Source organism: Trichechus manatus, unplaced genomic scaffold, assembly GCF_000243295.1.
Source record: "Trichechus manatus latirostris isolate Lorelei unplaced genomic scaffold, TriManLat1.0 scaffold00076, whole genome shotgun sequence".
Taxonomy (NCBI): domain Eukaryota; kingdom Metazoa; phylum Chordata; class Mammalia; order Sirenia; family Trichechidae; genus Trichechus; species Trichechus manatus.
In genome coordinates, this window is record NW_004444012.1 from 8051528 (window position 1) to 8074284 (window position 22757).

Genomic DNA, 22757 nt, shown 5'->3' on the forward strand with positions numbered 1-22757 from the left:
ACGAGACACCACACCCAAGAAAGGAAAAGGAGACTCCCTCCACGTAGTCTGAGCTTCCCTGTAAGGACCACTGCCTTTGCGACTTAGCAGTTTGCCAGTGAGAATACCCAATGGCCTTTCAAGCTTGCTCAAGACACTGGAGACACCCCTAAGAACTATTAACAAAACCCCTAGAGAAAGAAAGACAGCTGGCAGTTGACTTGCCCTCATTCCGAGTGAAGTACTATCTCTGTGTGAATTCAGCGTGGTGAAATCCACTCCTGAAATGAACTCGAATCATTTGTAAGCGCCACCAGGGACTAATCAGCTGAGGACAATGTCCTCCCTCTTCCATCCACTCTGGCTCCTACTGGAACGTCACTGGGATGGAGGAAGCAAAGAGCTCACCCTAAGCTAGGTGTTCCTTGGTATTCTGCAATGACTAACAGGGCTATTTCTCCCTGTTCTGTTCCTCCTTCTTGTCCAAAACGAAGAGAGAACCACAGCTGTACAAATAGACTGAAAACGAGACCATGCCTGGGCTCGGGAGTCCTCATCAGAACGGAGCCACCTTTGTCAGATTCTCAGCCTGACGGACAGAACCACCTTTCCTAATTATGTGTTTTCAGCTTGTTTCCAGAGGACTCAGTTTACACTAACTCTGCATTTCAACTGCCTTTTCATTTCAAAAGCTTGCATAAGAAAGTGTTTTTCAGTATTCTCATGCTGATTTTTTGTAGCACCTTTCTCGTGGGAAGAGGAAAGACGAGTGTTGTGGCATTTCTCAGTCTTTCTCCACCTCTAAGCTTCTCTCTCATTTGTTGAGAAAACAAAATTTAAGAAGGAACAATATCGTGAAAAGCTTGTGGTGGTTTCCAACCAATACCATGACTAGAGGAGGGCAGGAGTATCTTTCTGGTGCCTTGGTGATGCTAGGAGGGTGTCCGGATAATCGAGGACAAAAGATCTCCCTCACCTTTCTGGGCACACCTATTTCAATGCCGGTCAAATAGAGATGGAATAGTCATCTCTTTCTTTCATCTCTTTCATCCCAGTGAAAGGGATGAAGGGCATCGTGAGGAACTGCCAGTCCTATGATTGGACCTTCCAGAGAAAAGGTGTCATTACAAAAGGTGTTAATGTTCTGTCATATTTTCTTTGTGGCCACACGGCTCCATCATTATCTTGGGCTTCCCTTTGAGTGCCCCTGCTCCCACTGAGCTTGTGGACGGTCTTCCTTCCATGTGTCCTCTGCTGGGCCCAGGGAACTAAGGAGTCCCCAGAAAATGCAGTGGGGTACCCACCCCAAGACCCGTTCCTAACTGCCCAGCCTCATCTCCACTAGAGGAACGTGGGCTTTGCTATGGACATGTATCACTGACATAAATACATGTATATACTCCCTCAATAAAGAGGACATTTGATTTTACATATATTTTCCTTTCATTCAAAAGCATGTGGCCCGTACAAGGGGAGTTGACCCACACTGGGTTGCAACGAGATCATACAAATCATACAGCCAGAGTGAAGGGAGGGTAGGGTCGTGGACGCTCCCTGTTGCTTCCAGGAACTTACAGTCCTTGCTAGGAGTCCACCTTGGGGAAAACGCTCACTTTATTGTTTCTGCTCATCCTCCGCTCCACCCTGCCTACCTTGGGCATCTTCGTCTGGATCAGCTCTTCCGGGGTGTTACCCAAGGGTGGAAGCAGCCGCCTCTTACTGTGTCGGGTCTCGGAGAGCCACTGAGGGGGCAACTCGAAAGGCCCAAAGCCAAACTGTAGGGAATACTTGTCAGGGACTGTCTCAGCTTCCACAGGGGCTGCTGGTGCCACCTGGGATGTGGAGTCCACTGAGCCTGGGGGTGACGAAGTGGGTTCCAGCTGTGGCCCCTGCTCTACCTCCAGGCAGGTGGAAAGTATCTCCTTGGCCTGGAGGTCAGCTGAGCCAATGTACTTGGCTTCACTCTCCTCTTCATCTTCTGTGGGCTGAAAAATCTGCTGCTGCCCAATGTGGAACATCTCCAGGAGCTGGCTGCCTGAGCGCATGCTGGGCTCCAGGCTGCCGTCAGCCACCCCGCTCCCTGCATGAACCACATTACGGCGACTGTACCGGTGGTGCAGCTGCACCAGGGTCCCCATCAAGCACTTGCGGACAGATTTGTTCACGGTAAGAAAGAGCACGGGATTCGCCAACAGAGAGACTTTGGGCAGCCAAATGGCGGTGAGCAGCAAGAAGATGGAAGTGTTGGGGACATTGAGCACAGTCTGGTAGACGACCAGGGTGGCGTAGGGCACACTACATAAGATGAAGACCACCACCATGGAGAGCAGCGTGGCGTGCAGCTCGGCCTCCCGCTGGGAGGCGTAGGGGATAGAGATGGTGTTCTGTGGGGTCCGCAGTGCTGCTATGATGACCTTCTTCTTCTGGCTGGCACTCAGGGCCCGTCGGATCAGTATCAAGAAGAGGAACACCACAGCCACGGGCACGATGACCGTGGTGATGTTGTAGATCAGCACATACACCAGGTGGCCCAAGGAGTAGCTCCAGACTTCAGTGCAGGTGGACATGGCATAGATGTCAGTCACATTGGTCACTGCAAACACAGGGATGCTGGCCACCACTGCATGGGCCCAGATGTACATCACCAGTTCACGGGACTTGGCATCAGATATTTTTCTCTCCAGTGGATAGAGGACTGAGTAGTACCTGAAAAATAGACAAAATTAATTTCACAGGAGAAAATATTCTTTAAGTTAAGGGGATCTATATTACCAATGAAGCGCTGGTGGCGCAGTGGTTCAGAGCTCAGCTGCTAACCAAAAGGTCAACAGTTGGAATCTACCAGCTACTCCTTGGAAACTCTATGGGGCAGTTCTACTCTGTCCTGTAGGGTCACTATGAGACAGAATCGACTTGACAGCAATGGGTTATGTTACCAAAAGCGCTTGGCTGCTAACCGAAAGTCAGCAGTTCAAACCCACCAGCCGCTCCGTGAGAGAAAGATGTGGCAATCAGCTTCCGTAAAGATTACAGCCAACGAAACCCTATGGGCAGTTCTACCCTGTCCTATAGGGTTGCTATAAGTTGGAATCGACTCAGTGGCAGTGGGTTTGGGTTTTTTTTTTTTTGGTTTTATATTACCAAAAGTGTCCCAGAGTGGCATATATGGTTTGCACAAAACTACTAACCTAATACATGGGCAGTTCAAACCCACCTAGCAGCATCACGGGAAACAGGCTTGGTGATCTCTTCCATAAAGATTACAGCCAGGAAAATCCTATGGAGCACAGTTCTACTCTGTAACACACGGGGTCACCATGAGTTGGAAGCGACTCCACAGCAACGGGTTTGGTTTTTTTAAATATGTTACAAAGAAGCTCCTGGGTGGCATAAATGGTTTTGCACTTGGCTACTAACCGGAAGGTTGGCGGTTCAGATCCACCCAGAGCCACCCTGAATGAAAGTCCTGGCCATCTACTTCCAAAAGGTCATGGCTACTGAAAACTCCATGAAGCGCAGATCTACTCTGAGATACATGGGGTCGCCATGAGTCAGAATCGACTCCATGGCAACTGGTTTGGTTTTTCGGTATATTACCAACATCAGGAGAGAAAACAAAAATGTCCAGTGCTTTCATCCTGCCTAAGACAGAGGGAACCACTGGGGTAATTCAGGAAGTCAAACCTGAAGTTTTGAGGACTTTGGTATACAATTTGAGAAGCACCACTAGACCGAAAAAAAAGGGCCCTTCCAAATAAGCAGAGATGCCCTGTCTTCACGGGACTCTTAAGACTCTTTCTTTACCAGGAAAACAAGTAAATAATTTCAATTCATATCTACCTTTATTATTACTGTCCCCAGGATTACATCCCAAATATTGTCCTCAATATAAAGAATGTCTCCATCTGCTGTAAAGACATCTATTTTGCAATTTAAGGGTAAAGGGTTACTGGCAAAAATTTTTCATGGGCAATTGCTTTAGGGCAATCTTCCAAGCCATGAAAAGCAAGAAATTTGTCTATACACATATCCAAAGCCAACTCATATCACAGTCTATGAGTCGGAATCAACTCGAAGGCAACGGGTTCGGTTTTTGGTTTTATCATTAGCATTTAAAACTGCTCAGGGCAGAAGAACCCGGTATGCAGGGTGAACTCTTGCAAGGTCCTTCTACAAAATCAATTTGGCTGACAAAAAGTACGCCTGCTCAATGGTCATTGTTCCAGTGATAATCACTCAGCAATCCTAAGAGCAGTTAATAGGTCTGAAATGCCTGCACAATTAGATTTTTGTTAAAATCCAATGAAACTGCTTTTCTTCCAGGCTTTAACTTGATTTATTCTGTAACCACCTAAACAGAGTTCCAAAAGCACCTTGTTCCAATGTCATCAATCATTTGAGGGAACTGACTAATTTTCCATGCCCTAGAACCTCATCTGTTCGGAAAGGGCGTCGCTAGCCATCTGAGTGAGGTCCTTCACGCTGGCTCAGCCCACGCGTCTTCAGTCAGCTAATGCTAGAGTTGACCTTCCAACCCTATTTGCATTCCTTCACTCGTGGGGCCAGGTAAGCATGGTCTTCCTGTAACGAGTATTTCTGAGCACCGCCTATGTGTCAGGTACTGTGCCAGGCACTGGGTTACAAAGACGAAAAGACACATGAGAGGGTCTCTAAACTCAATGGGTAAAAAGACATGCAAACAATTACAAACAAAGAGACGACCGCTCTATCAAAGGCCTGCACAAAGCAGGTAGAGGAAAGGGAGCACCTAAAGCAGTGGTATCACTAGGGATGGTGTCACCTCGTGCAGTAACTCATGGTGTCACCACCCCGGGGACCTCCTCCCGAACCAGACCAGAGTCCTTAATAATGTTTTCTGTACTGTTACTCGTAAATCGCAATTCCCGTACATCACTCCTTCTTTTCCTTTAATGACCACTTGATTCTCAAAAAAGTTATTGATATAGGTTCACAAACACTGATTACAATATTGTCTCTAACACACTGGAAAACTTGATAAAATCAACGACTATAAAAACACCAGCAGTGCGTGCTTGTAGCGCGTGCAGACGATACCACGTGATTCAAAACGTCATTGCAATTGGGTAATAATGACAGCTCTGACTAGAGTGTATTGGAAGGTTCAAAAAGTAAATTAGCATAGAGTTTTAGCCTTGTAGGTATAGTGATACATGTAAGCTGGGCTTACACAAAATGTTTTTGTTGTTATAACTAACTACAGGGATAGTTTTATAAAAAATAATAAATTTTTGCTGAAACACTGCACAAAAATTTTATAGACAGTCATTTTGGTGTCAGCCCTCTGAAAGTGTCATCTAGTATGGTCCGCACACCCCGCATTCCTCCAGTGACGCCACTGACCTAAAGCTACCTCGGAAAAGATCAGAAGAAGGCGGCACGGTGGTGAGTCTGGTGGGGGACAGACAGCTGGGGGAAAGTTCCAGGCTGAGGGAGATACTGTGTAAGCACAACACTGATTATGGGTGATCAGGGATGGCTGGAGCACGGTGAGATGTGTTCTAGAGCTCTTGCTGGGAGGGAAAAGAGAGAGATGTATGAGTTATGCACACTCTCAAAATTTTTTTTCCTGGCTATAAACTTTTCTAATAACAACTGTATAAATATAATGAGCTGATGGCCGTGCACCCACACATAAGCACGTGCCCTGGAGTCCATTTGATAACTCACATGTAACAAACCCAGGCTTCCATAGATTTCTAATTCCGTGATGTACTGGGAAATAGACTGCCACACAAGCAAAGGGCTCATTACAAAGACATTCATTAGTGTGGACGTCTCTAGAAGTGATGCAAGAAGCATAGGAGGCCTCCCAATTAACTTCTTAACTTGGTGCCATGAAATAAATCTTGGAGCAAAGGAGAGACAGGAAGAAAGCTACTGAAAGATTGTTTTCCTCGATCTTCATGTGCACATCTTGCAAGTAATTTGAATCTCTGAATAATGAAATAGGAACTTACCAGCCTTGTTTTTCCACTAAAAGGACCTGTATGCTTTTTTTTTTCAATGACGGTAAAAACACAGTAGTTTTTCTGATGGAAAGAAAATGAGAATATTTTATTGTTTGCATATTTTCTTGTCTGAGACTAAGGGCCCAGAAATACCCCCACAGGGATTGTCACTGTCGTTTTCAGGCACAACAGCTAAGTGCTCAGAATAATGTGTTCCCATTCTTGTCGAATCCTATTAAGAGACTTTCAGGATTCATAGCAACATCATTTACAACAGCCAAAAAATGGAATAAACCCCAATGTCTATCACCTCCTAAAAAGATAAACAAAATGTGGCATACCCATACAGTGGAATATTATGTTGTCATTACAAAAAGTAGCTAAGTACTGATACGGAGCCCTGGTGGTGCAGTGGTTAAGAGCTGCGGTTGCTAACTAGAAGGTCGGCAGCTCGAATCCACCAACCACTCCTTAGAAACCCTATGGGGCAGTTCTACTCATGTTACAGCATGGATGAAATGCAATCACATTATGCTTAGTGAAAGAAGCCAGGCACAAAAGAACACAGATTCTATGATACCATTTATATGAAATGTTCAAAAAAGGCGAACTTACGGCGGCACTAAGGAGATTAGTGGTTGCCTAGGGCTAGGGGGGAAACCCTGGTGGTGTAGTGGTTAAGTGCTACAGCTGCTAACCAAAAAGTCATCAGTTCGAATCCACCAGGCGCCCCCTGGAAACTCTATGAGGCAGATCTACTCTGTCCTATAGGGTCACTACGAGCTAGAATCGACTCAACGGCAATGAGTTTTTAGGGCTAGGGGTAGGATAGGTGTTCCCAGGTGGCACAAACAGTAAAGTGCCCCAACACTACCCGAGAGGTTGGTGGTTTGAGCCCTCTCAGAGTGCCTGGAAAGCCAGGCCTGGCGATCTGCTTCTGAGAGGTCACAGCTATGAAAACCCTAAGGAGCACAGTTCCACTCTGCATACACAGGGTTGCCATGAGTCAGAATCGACTCAATGGCAACTGGTTTGGTTTTGTTTGGGGGGGAGGTTTAGGGTTTGGATGGGGAATTACTGTAAATGGGCATGACATTTCTTTTTAGGGTGATAGAATTGTTCCAAAAATACATTGTGGCAATGGCTGTACAACTATATAAGTATACTAAAATTCACTGAATTGTACACTTAAAATGGGTGAATTTTAGGGTATGTAAATTATATCTCAATAATCCTGTTTGAAACTTGTTTTTTTTTTTTAAGGAAAGAAAAAGTCCAGCATGTAAAACTGAAGACTTAAGATCTCATCAGAGAAGGTGATACAGAGGCAGTCGGAAGGTCAGCCACCATGACCATGGTCCCATACAAAGTGGATTAGAGAACCTGCTGGGGTGTAAACGTGAGGAAAGGGGTCCTGATCTTTCACTGTTCTGTTCCAGTGCCGCGCAGGGGCACTTACAGGATATTCAAAGACCTCTCATGGAACAATGGAAGAGACAGGCCAAGTCAGGTAAAAAAGGCAAACCGGCATCTCGTGGCCCACATTTAGCTTGCTGAAGTGATCTGGGTAGTCCACAGAAGCTTTTTTTTTAATGAAAATTAATTTCCAACATTCAAAAATGATAAAATCTTGGATTTCCAAAATCTCTTCTACAAATCACGAAGTCCTGCCCACTGAGGTCTAGATACCCACAGACTGCTAATTAGGAGCACAGGGTCACTATGAGTCACAATCGACTCAACGGCAACGAGTTTGGTTTTAGAGGTTTTTTTTGGTGAATGGCGGCCCTCCAGCGTGCCACAGTCCCTCACTTTGCCACCTGTCTACTGGCCCATGTGGATGGTTCAGCTCCTAGTACTCTCCAACCAGCTGGGGTGGCTCCTAATGAGATTTGATGCTAAACTGACTACAGGCATCAATATATCTAGGGAAGAATGTGTTAATCAGAAAGGAAGCCTAGAGAAGAAGAGACAAATGTGTGCCCAACCTATTCGATCATCCAAAGTCCCTAGGTAGTGCAAATCGGTTTGCACTCCACTGCTAACCTAAAGGTTGGCGGTTCAAACTCACCCAGAGGTACCTTGGAGAAAATGGCCTCGCAATCTGCTTCCTTTCAGATTACAGCCAAGAAAACCCCATGGAGCAGTTGTACTCTGTAACACACGGGGTCACCATGCGTCAGAACTGACTCGCTGGCAGCTAACGACAACAACATCCAGCTATGTATGCACCACAGGCTCCGCCTCCTCCTCCTCCACCCCACTGGAGTCTGCTGTACTGTGGTGGCTTGCGCGTTGCTATGATGCTGGAAGGTGTGCCACCAGTATCTCAAATACCAGCAGGGTCACCGTGGTGGACAGGTTTCAGTGGCGCTTCCACAGTAGGACTCACTAGGAAGAAAGGTCTGGTGAGCTACTTCCAAAAATTATCCAATGCAAATCCTATGGATCACAAAAGAATATCATTCAATATATTACTGGAAGATGAGCCCCCTAGGTTAGAAGGCGCTCAAAATACACAGTGCCCGTAACAATGACCTCAAGCACACCAATGATCGTGAAGACGATGCACAAACAGGCTAGGTATCGTTCTGTTATACGTAAGGTTGCCATGAATCAGAGCCAACTAGACAGCAACTAACCACAGCAACAGTCCAACCACGGGTCATGAGTAATTCACTGATTCTTTTCTTCTTATTATTTTATTGTGCTTTAGGTGAAAGTTTACAGCTCAAGTTACTTTCTTACTCAAAAGTTTATACACATATTGTTTTGTGATATTGGCTGCAATCTCTGCAATGGGACAGCACCCTCCCCCTTTCCACCCCAGGATCCCTGTGTCCATTCATCCAGTTTTCCTGTCCCTTCCTGCCTTTTCGTCTTGCTTTTGGGCAGGAGTTGCCCAACTGGTCTCCTATGTTTGATTGAACTAAGAAGCACGTTCCTCACGTGTTACTGTTTGTTTTCTAGGCCTGTCTAATCTTTGTCTGAAAAGTGGGCTTCGGGAGTGGCTCCAGTTCTGAGTTAGCAGGGTGTCCAGGGGCCATAGTCTTGGGGGTTCCTCCAGTCTCTGTCAGACCAGTAAGTCTGGTCTTTTTTTTTTTTGTGAATTTGAATTTTGTTCTGTATTTTTCTCCTGCTCTGTTCGGAAGTCTTTAATGTGATCCCTGTCAGAACAGTCGGTGGTAGTAGCTGGGCATTATCTAGTTCTTCTGGGCTCAGGCTGGTGGAGGCTGTGGTTCATGCAGTCCTTTAGTCCTCTGGGCTAATATTTTCCTTGTGTCTTTGGTTTTCTTCATTCTCCCTTCTCCGGATGGGATGGGACCAATAAATGTATCTTAGATGGCCACCCACAAGCTTTTAAGACCCCAGATGCTACTCAGCAAAGTAGGATGTAGAACATTTTCTTTATGAACTATGTTATGCCAATTGACCTAGATGTCCCCTGAGACCATGGTACCCAGCTCTCAGCCCCAGTAACTCAGTCCCTCAAGGTGTTTGGATGTGTCTAGGAAGCTTCTATGACATTGTTCTGGTCAAGTTGTGCTGACTTTCTCTATATTGTGTGTTGTCTTTCCTTTCACCAAAGTTAACACCTGGATGCTATCTAGTTAGTGATTTCCTCTCTCCAACCCTCCCTTCCCTCGTAACCACCAAAGATTGTTTTTTTCTGTACGTAAACCTTTTCCTAGGTTTTTCTAATAGTGGTCTCAAACAATATTTGTCCTTTTGTGATTGATTTATTTCACCTAGCATAATGCTCTCCAGATTCATTCATGTTGTGAGATGCTTCGCAGATTGATCAAGGTTCATCATCGTTGGGTAGTACTCCATTGTCTGTATGCACCATAATTTCTTTATCCATTCATCTGTTGATGGGTGCTTAGGTTGTTTCCATCTTTTTGCTATTGTGAATAATGCTGCCATGAACATGGGTGTGCATATGTCTATTCGTGTGATGGCTCTCATTTCTCTAGAATATACTCCTAGGAGTGGGATTGCTGGATTGGATGGTATTTCTTTTTCTAGCTTTTTAAGGAAGCTCCATACAGTTTTCCAAAATGGTTATTTCTAGCTTTTTAAGAAGGCTCCATATTGTTTTCCATAGTGGTTGTACCATTTTACCTTCCTATCAGCAATGCATAAGAGTTCCAATCTCCCCACGACCTCTCAAATATTTATTATCTTCTGTTCTTTTGATTAGTGCCAGTATCGTCAGGGTCTTTGATCCATTTTGAGTTATTTTTTGTGTATAGTGTGAGGTATGGATCCTGTTTCATTTTTTTATAGATGGACATACAGTTATGCCAGCACCGTTTGTTAAAGAGACTGTCTTTTCCCCATTTAATGGACTTTGGCCGTTTGTCAGATATCAGCTGCCTGTAGATGGACAGATTTACATCCAGGTTCTTAGTTCTGTTTCATTGGACTATGTGTCTGTTGTACCAGTACCACTCTGTTTTGACTACCGTGGCTGTATAGTAGGTTCTGAGATCAGGTAGTGTGAGGCCCCCCACTTTGTTCTTTTTCTTCAATAATGCTTTACTCATCTGGGTCTCTATCCTTTCCATATAAATTTGGTGATTAGCTTCTCCATCTCACTAAAGAATGCTGTTGCAATTTGGATCCGGATTGCATTATATCTGTAGATCGCTTTGGGTAGTATTGACATTTTCATAATGCTGAGTCTTCCTATAAATGAGCATGATATGTTTTTTCATTTATGTAGGTCCCTTTTGGTTTCTTGCAATAGTGTTCTGTAGTTTTCTTTGTATGGGTCTTTTATGTCCCTGGTTAGATTTATTCCTAAGTAGTTTATCTTTTGGGGGACTACTGTAAATGGTATTGATTTCCTGATTTCCTTTTCGAGGTTCTCTTTGTTGGTGAAGAGTAATCCAACTGATTTTTGTATGTTAATCTTGCATCCTGCCACTTCATTGAAATCTTCTATTAGTTCTTGTAGCTTTCTTGTGGATTCTTTGGGGTTTTCTATGTACAGGATCATATCATCTTCGAATAGGAATAGTTCTTCCTCTTCCTTACCAATTTGGATGTTCTTTATTTCTTTTTCTTGCCTTACTGCCCTAGCTAGGACTTCCAGCACGATGTTGAATAACACTGGTGATAAAGGGCATCCTTGTCTGGTTTCCGTTCTCAAGGGGAATGCTTCCGGTCTCTCACCATTGAGAATGATGTTGGCTGTTGGTTTTGTATAAATCCCCTTTATTTTGTTGAGGAATTTCCCTTTAATTCGTATTTTATTGAGAATTTTTATCAGGAATGGGTGTTGGACTTTGTCAAATGTCTTTTCTGTGTTGACTGAGATGATCATGTGATTCTTTCTAAAACTTTCTCTTCAGCAATATTTCCTTTCTGTAAATCTTAAAATCAAAAGTACCAAGGGGTATAAAATACTTTTCAATTCTTGTTTGCTTATTTAATTCTATTGTCTAAAGTCTATTATCATTTAAACTGTGTTCATAAAGTACCCGTGACTACGGAGGAAAGGCAGAAAGCTGTTGATTACTGTGATCTTTACGCTTAACATAAAGTTATATAAATGTACAAATACATAATATAGATATAATTTTTATATAATAATACCCATTGCCATCGAGTTGATTGCAACTCATAGCAACTCTATAGGACACAGTATAACTGCCCAACAGAATTTCCATGGCTGTAATCTTTATTAAAGCAGAATGACACATCTTTCTCGGGCAGAACAGCTGGTGGGTTCTAACCACCAACCTTTCGATGAGCAGCTCAGCACTTAACCACTGCACCACCAAGCCTCCTTCATATGATGATACATAATATATAATAATATAAAATGTGTAAACGTTTATATATTATATATAACATATAATAATATATATCAATAAGATTTTCATTGGCTAATTTTCGGAAGCAGATTGCCAGGCCTTTGTCTTAGTCTGTCTTAGTCTGGAAGCTCCACTAAAACCTGTCCACCCTGCGTAACTCTACTGGTATTTGAGATACCAGTGGTACAGCTTCCAGCATCACCCAAGCCACCACAGTAGGACCAACTGACAGACGGCGAAAAGACTGAAGTTGTCAAGGATTTCATTCTCCTTGTATCAACAATCAATGCCCCCGGAAGCAGATGTCAAGAAATCAAATGATGTATTGCATTGGGCGAATATGCTGCAAAAGACCTCTTTAAGGTGTTAAAAAGTAAAGGTGTCACTTTGAGGACTAAGGTGTGCCTGACCCAAACTATGGTATGTTCAGTCGCCTCACGCGCACATGAAAGCTGGACCGAAGAAGAATTGACGCATCCGAATTGTGGTGTTGGCAAAGAATATCGAATATACCATGGACTGCAAGAAGAAGGAACAAATCTGTCTTGGAAGGACAGCCAGAATGCGCCTTAGAGGTAAGGATGGTGAGACTTTGTCTGGCGTACTTTGGACATGGCATCAGGAGGGACCAATTGCTGGAGAAGGACATCATGTTTGGTAAAGTAGAGGGTCAGTGAAAAAAAGGAAGCCCCTCAACGAGATGGACTGACACAGCAACTGCAACAATGGGCTCAAACACAGCAGTGATTATGAGGACTGTGCAGGACCGGGCAGCACTTCTCTGCTATCTACAAGGTCGCTGTGAGTTGTGGCCAACTCAACAGTACCTAACAATAACAACAACGTAATATATATAAATAAACATAAACATAAAGTAGCAAGGCTATAAGATATCATTTCCAAGTGAACATCCTTTTAAAGAGCGCAAGAAAAGGAAACCACCACAATGGGAGGCCTTGGAAATAAATCCTCCAGAGGAATTCTGGTGTTATCTGGCCAGGTCCCACTGGAGTGTTTAGGCATTGAATAATCACTGGTTCATGCCTTTGTTCTCCCAGAAATGTTTTCATCCTGCATCGAGGAGGCCTAATTGCAGAGTTACCAAATCAGATGAGCAATCTACTACAAACTGCAGTGTGAATCTCACCAATTCCAAGCAAGCTGAAACCGCAGCGTGATCCAGTAGCTCTGCCCCAGCACCCTCAGGAGGTCTCCCCCCATCCCCAGGGCTTTCCTCAGGGGTCCTGTTTTCTGTGGCTGCTGGTACATCAGCCTGTGTTTGTGAAGCATCTGCTTTAGCCATTCATTCTCTTTCTGCTGACCACAAGCTGACTAAAAACCAGTGTGCAGAACACTGACTACTCCCCATTTGCTTCATGATGCTCATTTTTCAATACACAGGAAAGAAGAAAGGGAAGGAGGGTGGGAAGGAGGGAGGGAAGGAGGGAGGGAAGAAGGAAGAAAGAGAGGGAGGAAGGAAGGATGGGAGGCAGGGAGGGAAAAAGGGAGAGAGGGAGGGAGGGATGGAGGAAGGAAGGGGCAGAGCCCCTGGCTACTTGATCTTACCTGTCCAAAGCAATGGCAGGGAAGCTGAGGATAGTCACGGAACAGAAGACTTTGTGCAAAAATTTGACGATCTTGCAGAAGAGCATGGTGTAGATCCACCAGCAGCAGTGAGGGCTGGTGCTGAGGACGATGTCGAAGGGCACACAGACCAGGTTGGCACAAATCCCCGAGCAGGCCAGGTTTTTAATGAACCTGTTGGTGACAGATTTGAACACCGTTGTGCGGCAAGTTGACCATAACACCGTGAAGTTTCCTGGCCAGGTATGCAAAAAAAAAAAAAAATTTTTTTTTTTTAATAAAAAGACAAAAAAGAAAGAAAATACAGTTAAAAAAATTTAAAACCACCTTTGAGAGCTGATTTCAAAGGATTTTATTTAAATATGTACATATTATATATCTCAATTTATGTGAAATTATTAAATCACTTATGTACACATCAAAAAGTCTAGAAGATGTGGTGATGAATTTTGTTTTTTAATTTTAGGCATAATACTATTATGTCACATGATTCAGCCTTATCTGAGTATGAACAGTCTCCTGTTGTTGATACTGGGTGCCATAGAGTTGATTTTTGACTCATAGCGACCCTACGTGACAGAGTAGATAGAACTCTTGAATTGGAATCAACTCAAAGGCAACAGGTTTGGTTTTTGTTCGGTTTTGTTTTGTTCGGGATCTTTACAAGAAGAGATCGCCAGGTCTTTCTACCCCAGAGCCGCTGGTGGGTTAAAACCACCACTCTTTCGGTTTAGCAGCTAAGTTAACTCCACCAGGGCTCCTTAAACAATCTGCTAGGTATTACTTAATCTCAGGCAGTCCACTCTTATCAAGGCTGCTAATGACCTCCACATCGTCAAACTGTGCAACAGAAATACAATGCAGGTCACATACGTAATTTTAAATTTTCTAATAGCCATATTTTTAAAAAGTACAGTACAACGAAACAGGTGAGATTTTGGTAACATATTTTATTTAATCCAATTTTTCCAAATACGATCATATCAACATGTAATCATTACTAAAAAACATTAATGAGATATTTTACATTCATTTTTGTACTAGATCTTCAAAATCTGGTATGCATTTCATTTTACACTTAGAATACATCTCACTTTGGACTAGTCACGTTTCAAGTGTTCAATAGCCACTTGCAGCTAGTGGCTGCTGTACTGGACAGGGCTGTTCTAGACCTTTCAGCGGCAATGACACAATCGCACCCTCCCTCTCTGAACATTCTCTGCTAGTGGCTTCCGTGAGCCCACGATCTCCTAGTCTTCCTCCTACCTCCTCCCACTCTCCCTACCACCTGCCCTGGGTCTCCTTCTCTAGGCTCACCTGTATTCTCTCTCTAAAGCCTCTCCCTGGGTTAGACTACCCATTCCCGTGGCTTCCATCAATACGCTAATAACTCCCATACTCATGTCCCAATCTAGGCTTCTTCTCTCAACTCCGGACTCCTATGTCCAACTAAACTTTTGATTCCCCACCCACTCTAAATCCATTACGCCTTACCACGGCCCCCAAGGGGCCATGACCTAACGCTTACCTGACTAATCTCACACCTCTCTTCCCCTGGCTTGTGGGGCACAGCCACCTTGGCCTTCTTTCTGTTCTTGAAGCACATCAAGGTTGTTCCTGCCTCAGTGCCTTTGCACAAGCTTTTCATACTGCCTAGCATGCTCTTCATACGTCTGCTTCCTTTTAATACACGTCTTTGTTTAAATGCTGCCTCCTCAAAGTGACTATCCATAATTATCTTTTTATTTTAAATATTCTTTATTCTCCTTGCCCCCATTATTCTCCATTATAGTATCCTGCTGTGTCCTTCACAGTTCTTATATAATTTTTAATTTTTTTACTTATTTTCTCCCTACTTCATGAGGGCGAAAACCATGTCAATCCTGTTCACTGTGAGAATCCCACTGCCTAGCTCAGCATCTGGCACAGAGTAGGCACTGGATAAATATTTGCTGAATTAATGAATCTGTAAAATCAGGAGACAAGCAATAATTGGAAGTCCCTCAGTAAGATACCCCCCTTTAGAGTATGTATGCCACTTGCGGACAGTCTAAGTCAGTAGTTCTCTATCCTCGCGATGCATCAGAATTACCATCCCAGACGTACTGAATCAGAGTGCAAGGGATGGGACCGGGAGCCTCCATGCGTAACAGTCGCATCCAGAACAAAATTTCAGAAACATCACTGGTGAAATCATCACACAGGCTTCTGCCTCCAGAGTCAGTGAGCCTCTGCTCACATTCCTGTCAACCGATCCACACAGGCCCTGGTTCCATGTGTGCTTCCGTTTAAAATATGTTGTCGATTCATCAGCATCGTACTTCCAGCCAAAAGCACTGTGACTCGTGCCTGAACTAAGCTTATCTCAAATGCGTACTGTCTCTGTGAGGCACACCAAAGCCTTCTTGGGCTTAGAGCACGAGAGAACACTTCAGCACTGTGCTTGGGACCATTTTAAACAGTGAAATCATCAACAAAGAGTACACAAGTGGGAAAAATGTGGCACTAAATAGACCGTAAAAAGGACACTTGTTTATAGTGTTTCTCACTGAAACAAGAAGGCAAGAGTGTCACCCTGTTTGACCTCGGCTGGCAACACATGCATCAGGCAACTTAAATTTTTCGCCACTCTGCGCATGTCTGTGAACAACCACGAAAGCTCCACAAGGATTGATCTGGGGGTTAGAGATAAATTTTAGCAAGTAGGTGAATTCACAAATACAGGATCCACGAATAATAAGGATCAACTGTATCTGCCAGGCAAGGTAGAAAAACGAGCCGCCAGGTGTACACATGGAGACCAGCTGATTCAGAGAATTCTCTACCAAACTTTCTTCACATTTCTATGCTGACTTGGTGAGCTTAGACCTAGCAGTTCATTTATATATATACATTTAATCCGTGTGAGAGTTGTTTATCTGATACTCCCACCTCAGGCCTCATCACACTGTCCTGTCACAAGGAGACAGGCTGAACAGTAATGATGTATTTGATGCTCCACTGATTTGGGATTTTTTTTTTCTGGCCTTTTTCCACTGAAGCACAGATTACAGTCTCGCTGAAGCATTTTTCCTCACTTTAGTTCTGCACACAGGGCTTTAAATCTGGTAACCGTCTAATAATGCAATAGCCCACTTGAAGAAATTTGCCATGTAGAGAATGTACATGTTACAGTATCTTCAGTTGTCAAAATTGGGAGCATCTCCAATCTACTGAGTGACTTTCCATAAATACAACTCTTCCTTGTGATAAAGTATTTTCTTTCATCGCTGTTAATCTTCATAATTTGGGTAGGTTATGCTGAACAAAACTCTTGGGTAACAGAACAAATAGGAAAACCCATTACAAAGGAGGAGGCAGGCTATGGGTCAGGAGTCGCTCATCTACATAGTAGTTTGTCATGGATTGAAATGTGTCCCCAAAAAATATCTATCAACTTGGTTAGGTCACGATTCCCAGTATTGTATGATTATCTACCATTTTATCAGCTAATGTGATTTCCCTATGTGTTGTAAACTCTATCACTATGATGTAATAAAATGGATTAGCGGCCATTATGTTGATGAGGTCTACAAGATTAGATAGTATCTTAAGCCAATCTCTTTTGAGATATAAAAGAGATAAGCGAGCAGAGAGACATGGGAACCTCATACCACCAAGAAAGCAGTGCCAGGAGAAGAGTGCATCTTTTGGACCTGAGGTTCCTGTGCAGAGAAACTCCCAGACCAAGGGAAGACTGATGACACGGACCTTCCTCCAGAGCTGACAGAGAAAGCGTTCCCCTGGAGCTCACGCCCTGAATTTGGACTTGTAGCCTACTGGACTGTGAGAAAATAAACTCTTTGTTAAAACCATCCACTTGTAGTATTTCTGTTATAGCAGCACTAGATGAACCAAGATATAGTTTCTCTTGGAATTTAACTAAAACTAATTTCCACCATTACTCTCATACTCTACTCTCCTATCTTTCCCTCTACCTCTTTATTTTGTTAGGCATATGTCTAGGCTGGGTTCTCTAGAGGAGGAAAACAGTGAAGTGTATATATAAATATATACACAGAGATTTATTTCTAGGAAATCGCTCACACAATTGTGGAGGTTGTAAAGTCCCAAAACCATGGGCCAGGCAGCGGGCTGGAGGTGTCTCCTGACTCATGTGGATGCAGGGGCTGATGCACCCAAAATCTGCAGGCCAGGTGGCAGGCTGCTGGCTCACAGGGTTGCAGGAATTGGCATATCCAAAATCTGCAAGTCCAGCAGCAGGCTGAAGGCTTCTCACATCCCAAGAACTGGAGGTCACAGGATGATGAGAGAAATGCAGGATGGAGAGAGAGCATGAGCTTTGCCAGAACATCCATATATACTGGATGCAGGCCACACCCCCAAGGAAATGCCCCTTCCAACTGATTGGCTGCTCATATTGGATTACAAAATGGAGGATGATTACATAATGTCTGGCAAGCCTCTGAGAATCAGGGCCTAGCCAAGTTGACACATTATTAACATTAACCATCCCAGTATGCTTTTCTATTGTTTAAAAAAAAAATCATACATTAGCAGTATGTGTGTTGGTAAAATATAATAATAACTCGAGATCAAAATTTCTGGCTGTAGGACAGAGTATCAGAGATGTCATCTTAGAAAATGTATCAGCCATATAATGAACACTTAATTAGTATGTTCACACCTGTTTTCAGTGATTTAGTATCAAAAAAATTGAGACTGCTGTAATTACACTTGGAGCCCTGGTGGCGCAGTGGTTAAAAGCTTGGCTGCTAAACCAAAAGGTCGGCACTTCGAATCCACCAGCTGCTCCCTGGAAACCCTATGGGGCAGTTCTACTCTGTCCTATAGGGTTGCCGTGAGTCAGAACCGACTTGACGGCACATAACAAGAACAACATAATTACACTTTACCCCCGTTTACTCAGCAGACTCTAGGCAGCATCCGGAGCCTTTTGCTATTATGAATCTGAAACTAAAGAAGCTTATCTTCTTCACATTCTCTAAACCACTCCTTTCTCTCCTCACTTAAAACTGACCCATTTGGCTCTAAGAATAGAAATTGGACCAAAATATTAGGAGAGGAGCATCCACATTCACTATCTGAATTGATCACACATAAAAGGATATAATGTGTGTGCCTGTGTACACATGTATATATAAATATATATGTATGTATATACATATATAGATTTATAAGCACACAAGTATACACAAGCACATGTACACACACAAATACATATACAACAATAAAGCAATTAAATTATACATTTGATCATTTAATCTCATTAGCACTTCAGATGGTTTACAAGGCACACTAAAGGTATCTCACTATACATTTAAGTAAAAAGTTCTTCAACCTCTAGATACTTTTTACTTAAGAGATCAATTTTTAAATCACCTAATCCCCCTTAGAAATGATTTGGCCTCTGTACCCACTCTTCCTCTCTGTGTATTTCCATTAAACTTTCTAATGCTGGATTCCACAATAATACTCAGTGCCAGAGATGTGGACACCATGGCACAATTATTACAGACTCACAGCACATACAGTCGAAAGGGGCATGAGAGGCAGAGGGTGATAGCATTGATACAAACCTATTCTCCCTGGGACTGCTATAACTCTGCCATTCTCCTAGTCCAAAATACAAATAAAGAGTTACACAGCATACTTCATAGTCAAAAAATAACTGATATTATACTTTGTAGAATTAACTACAACTCACATTTAGCACTTCACAGATTATTAGGAACTATCCAGTCAAATATTTTTTCTAACTAATTTTGCTTCTGCAAAGTTTTGGCTGTGGCTGTCCTTTTTAACTGGTTTATAGACTTTATATCTTTGACAGCCACAATCCTGGTGTGCTAAGGAGACTAATAAGCAAAATGAGAAATACATTTTGGAGAATTCTGGAAAAAAGTGTGTCTGTGAATCCTGAGAAATGCAGATACCTTTCCCTTTAAAAATTACCAGCTTCCCCCAAGACTTATGGTAGTAAAAGGATCACTGACAATGCTTTTTAAGAAATATAACAAACCACCCAGAACGTTCTAAACACTGAAACTTGAAAAAAGAAAATGCCAAGTTAGACAATGCTGAACTACAATGAAGAAGCTAAGAGGACATACTGTACCAAGAGGCGGGCCAAAGGGAATCAGAATCCAGTAAGGAGTAGAAAGGCAAAGGAACCTCTACACTCAGCAAACACCATGCGATGCAAGAAGAAAGTCTAAGCAAATTAAGAAATACTAAGCCCATAGTAAAAGAAATGAAGAACTGACAACTACTTAGTGTAGGATGACATTTTTGATTTCTTCTTGGTTTCAGTTTGCAGCTAAAAATGTTTTAAAAATAATGTGAAGAGGTGGAGCCAAGATGGCAGAGGAGTCAAGACACTTCCGGTGGACCCTCTTAAAACAAAGACCCCAAAAAACAAGTGAATTGATTACGTATGGCAATCTGGGAGCCCTGAACATCAAAGGCAGAGATGAGGAACCAGACTGAGTGGCAGGGGGAGGGAGAGACGGTTCGGAAGCAGCGAGGAGTTGCCAGACCTGACCCGGCAAGAGCCTGAGCCCTTCAGGCCTGATCAGCTCATGGGCAAGCAGTGAGGCAGGCAAGCGGTGGTCCTCAGGAGGCGCGTTTTCCACACAAGGAGAGATTCAGCACCAGAGAGTCTACACGGCCACCCAAAACCAGTAAGAAGAAGCCCTAGATTGGCAAAAGATAAGTACTTGTGTACGGCTTACCGCACAGATCAAAAACACCCTCCTTAGGGAAAAACCTCTCTCCCATTTACCTCCCCACTCCCTGCTCTGCACTGGGTCCATGTCAGGCTTCAGCAACTGCAGAGTCCCCTTGACCGGAAGTGGGATCCAGCACACAACCAGAGCCATTCTCCCTGTCATGGCGAGTGAACAAATTAACAAATGGGAAAAGAATAAACTGCTCACTCCCCTAAGCCAGGAACTCAGGGTAGGCACAGCTCCTTTGCCTAGGCACAGGCATAAGGAATCCACGGACTTTGAGTGCCTTTACTCCTATGTATACTTGTGTGGGCCCATTTCAACAGCATAGGCCCTCATTACCACAGTACAAAAGGGTATATAATGGAACTCTAACTTCAACTGTTTCAGCTGTGAAGTGCCAGGTTCTTGACATCTGACACTGCTTTCCCCATTAAGCAGGGTCTTCAACTACACACCTCAGGGGCCTGAGGACTGGTGGCTCCACCCACGCCACCTAGCCACCTACGATAGAGGCCAATGAATAAGACGTGCCCCCTAGTCCAACAGCATTAGCTGCTCATAGTCCAGCTGCAAAACTCACCCACCTACGTGCTCTAGGGAACAGGAACATGCCTTCCTCCTGGACACTCAGGGGTGGCCATCAGCCCCCTGCCTTGCTCAGAGTGTGTCCCCCTGCTGCAGCCAGATGCCTGTGCCTACACCTATCACCCATGTCTGTCTAGGACTGTAAGTGAGAGCCTACACCACACACATGGTGACTATCTACCTGAGCACCTGAGCTGAATCCATACAGGAGGAGTGGGCAGACTCCTGAGCTCACATACCTAGTAACAGATCTAACCACCTGGTGACAGAACACTGGAGCTTCAAAGGTGCCAATAATCAAACTAGTTCATATGAGCAGCCCATCTGTGCATATCAAAACAAAACAAGAAGTTAGGACAGAGTAAGCAAACATAAAATAAATAAATATAATAACTTATTGATGTCTCAGAGACAACAGTCAATATCAAATCACATAAAGAGGCAATTCATGATGGCTTCAGCAAGCTCCCAAAATAAAGAATCTAGAAATTTTCCAGAAGATGAAAATTTCTGGGAATTACCGGAGGCAGAATACAAAAGATTAATATACAGAACTCTTCGAGAAATTAGGAAGGAAATTAACCAAAATGCAGAAAATTCAACAGAGGAAATTAAAAAGATTAGAGAAGAGCATAATGACAGATTTAACAGGCTGCAAGAATCCATAGAGAGACAGCAATCAGAAATTCAGAAGATTAACAATAAAATGTCAGAATTAGACAACTCAGTAGAAAGTCATAGGAGCAGAATTGAGGCAATGGAAGGCAGAATTAGTGAGACTGAAGATAAAGCACTTGACACCAACTTATGTGAGGAAAAATCAGACAAAAGGATTTTAAAAAATGAAGAAACACTAAGAATTATGTGGGACTCTATCTAGAGGAATAACCTACGAGTGATTGGAGTACCAGAACGGGGCGATAACAGAAAATACAGAGAGAATTGTTGAAGATTTGTTGGCAGAAAACTTCCCTGATATCGTGAAAGATGACAAGAAATCTATCCAAGATGCTCATCGAACCCCACATAAGGCAGATCCCAAAAGAAAGTCACCAAGACATATTATAATCAAACTTGCTAAAATCAAAGATAAAGAGAGAATTTTAAGGCAGCTAGCGATAAATGAAAAGTCATCTACAAAGGAGAGTCAGTAAGAATAAGCTTGGACTACTCAGCAGAAACCATGCAGGCAAGAAGGCAATGGGATGACATATATAAAGCCTTGAGGGAAAAAAACTGCCAGCCAAGAATTATATAGCCAGCAAAACTGCCTCTCAAATATGATGGTGAAATTAGGGCATTTCCAGATAAACAGAAGTTTAGGAAATTTGCAAAAACCAAACCAAAATTACAAGAAATACTAAAAGGAGTCCTCCAGTTAGAAAATCAGTAACATCAGATAACAACCTACGACTAGAACTCAGGACAGAGCAACCAGATATCAACCCAGACAGGGAAGTCACAAAAAAAAATCAAAGCTAAAACACTGAAATAGCGAAATAGATGACAATATGTAAAAGGTGATGACATTAAAACAAAAAAGAGAGACTAAGAAAACATACACATAGATTTTTCATATGGAGATGAAGTCAAGGCAATATAAAGAAATAAAAGACTGGTATAAACTTAGAAAAATAGGGGTAAATATTAAGGTAACCACAAAGGAAACTAACAATCGTACGAGTCAAAATAAAAAACTAGAAAAATATAAAGACTCAGCAAATACAAAATCAACAATGAAAAAGATGAAAATGCATAAAGAAAAACGCTCATCACAGAAAATTAAGTAGAACAAAGAAACTGTCAACAACACACAAAAAAAGACATCAAAATGACAGCACTAAACTCATAACTATCAATAATTACGCTGAATGTAAATGGACTAAATGGACCAATACAGAGACAGAGAGTGGAAGAATGGATAAAAAAATACGATCCGTCTATATGCTGCCTTCAAAAGACACACCTTAAAGACACAAACAACCTAAAACTCAAAGGATGGAAAAAAATATACGAAGCAAACAACACTCAAAAAAGAG

General features: G+C 42.9%; 1 protein-coding gene across 2 annotated transcripts in view; it reads right to left on the bottom strand.

Annotated features, from left to right (window-relative positions):
• Positions 1–1562: 1562 nt before the first annotated feature.
• Positions 1563–22757, bottom strand: part of GPR176 (G protein-coupled receptor 176) — a 132157-nt gene continuing 110962 nt past the window's right edge. Inside the window, exons 3-5 of one of the 2 annotated variants that reach the window (XM_004380616.2) lie at positions 14163–14218; positions 13361–13552; positions 1563–2685 (exon numbers count right to left, since the gene is read on the bottom strand). In XM_004380616.2, coding sequence (XP_004380673.1) covers positions 1563–2685; positions 13361–13552; positions 14163–14218 — 1371 coding nt within the window. Of the gene's footprint in view, positions 2686–13360; positions 13614–14162; positions 14219–22757 lie in introns of both variants that reach the window. The other variant, XM_004380615.2, reaches the window with a different exon arrangement.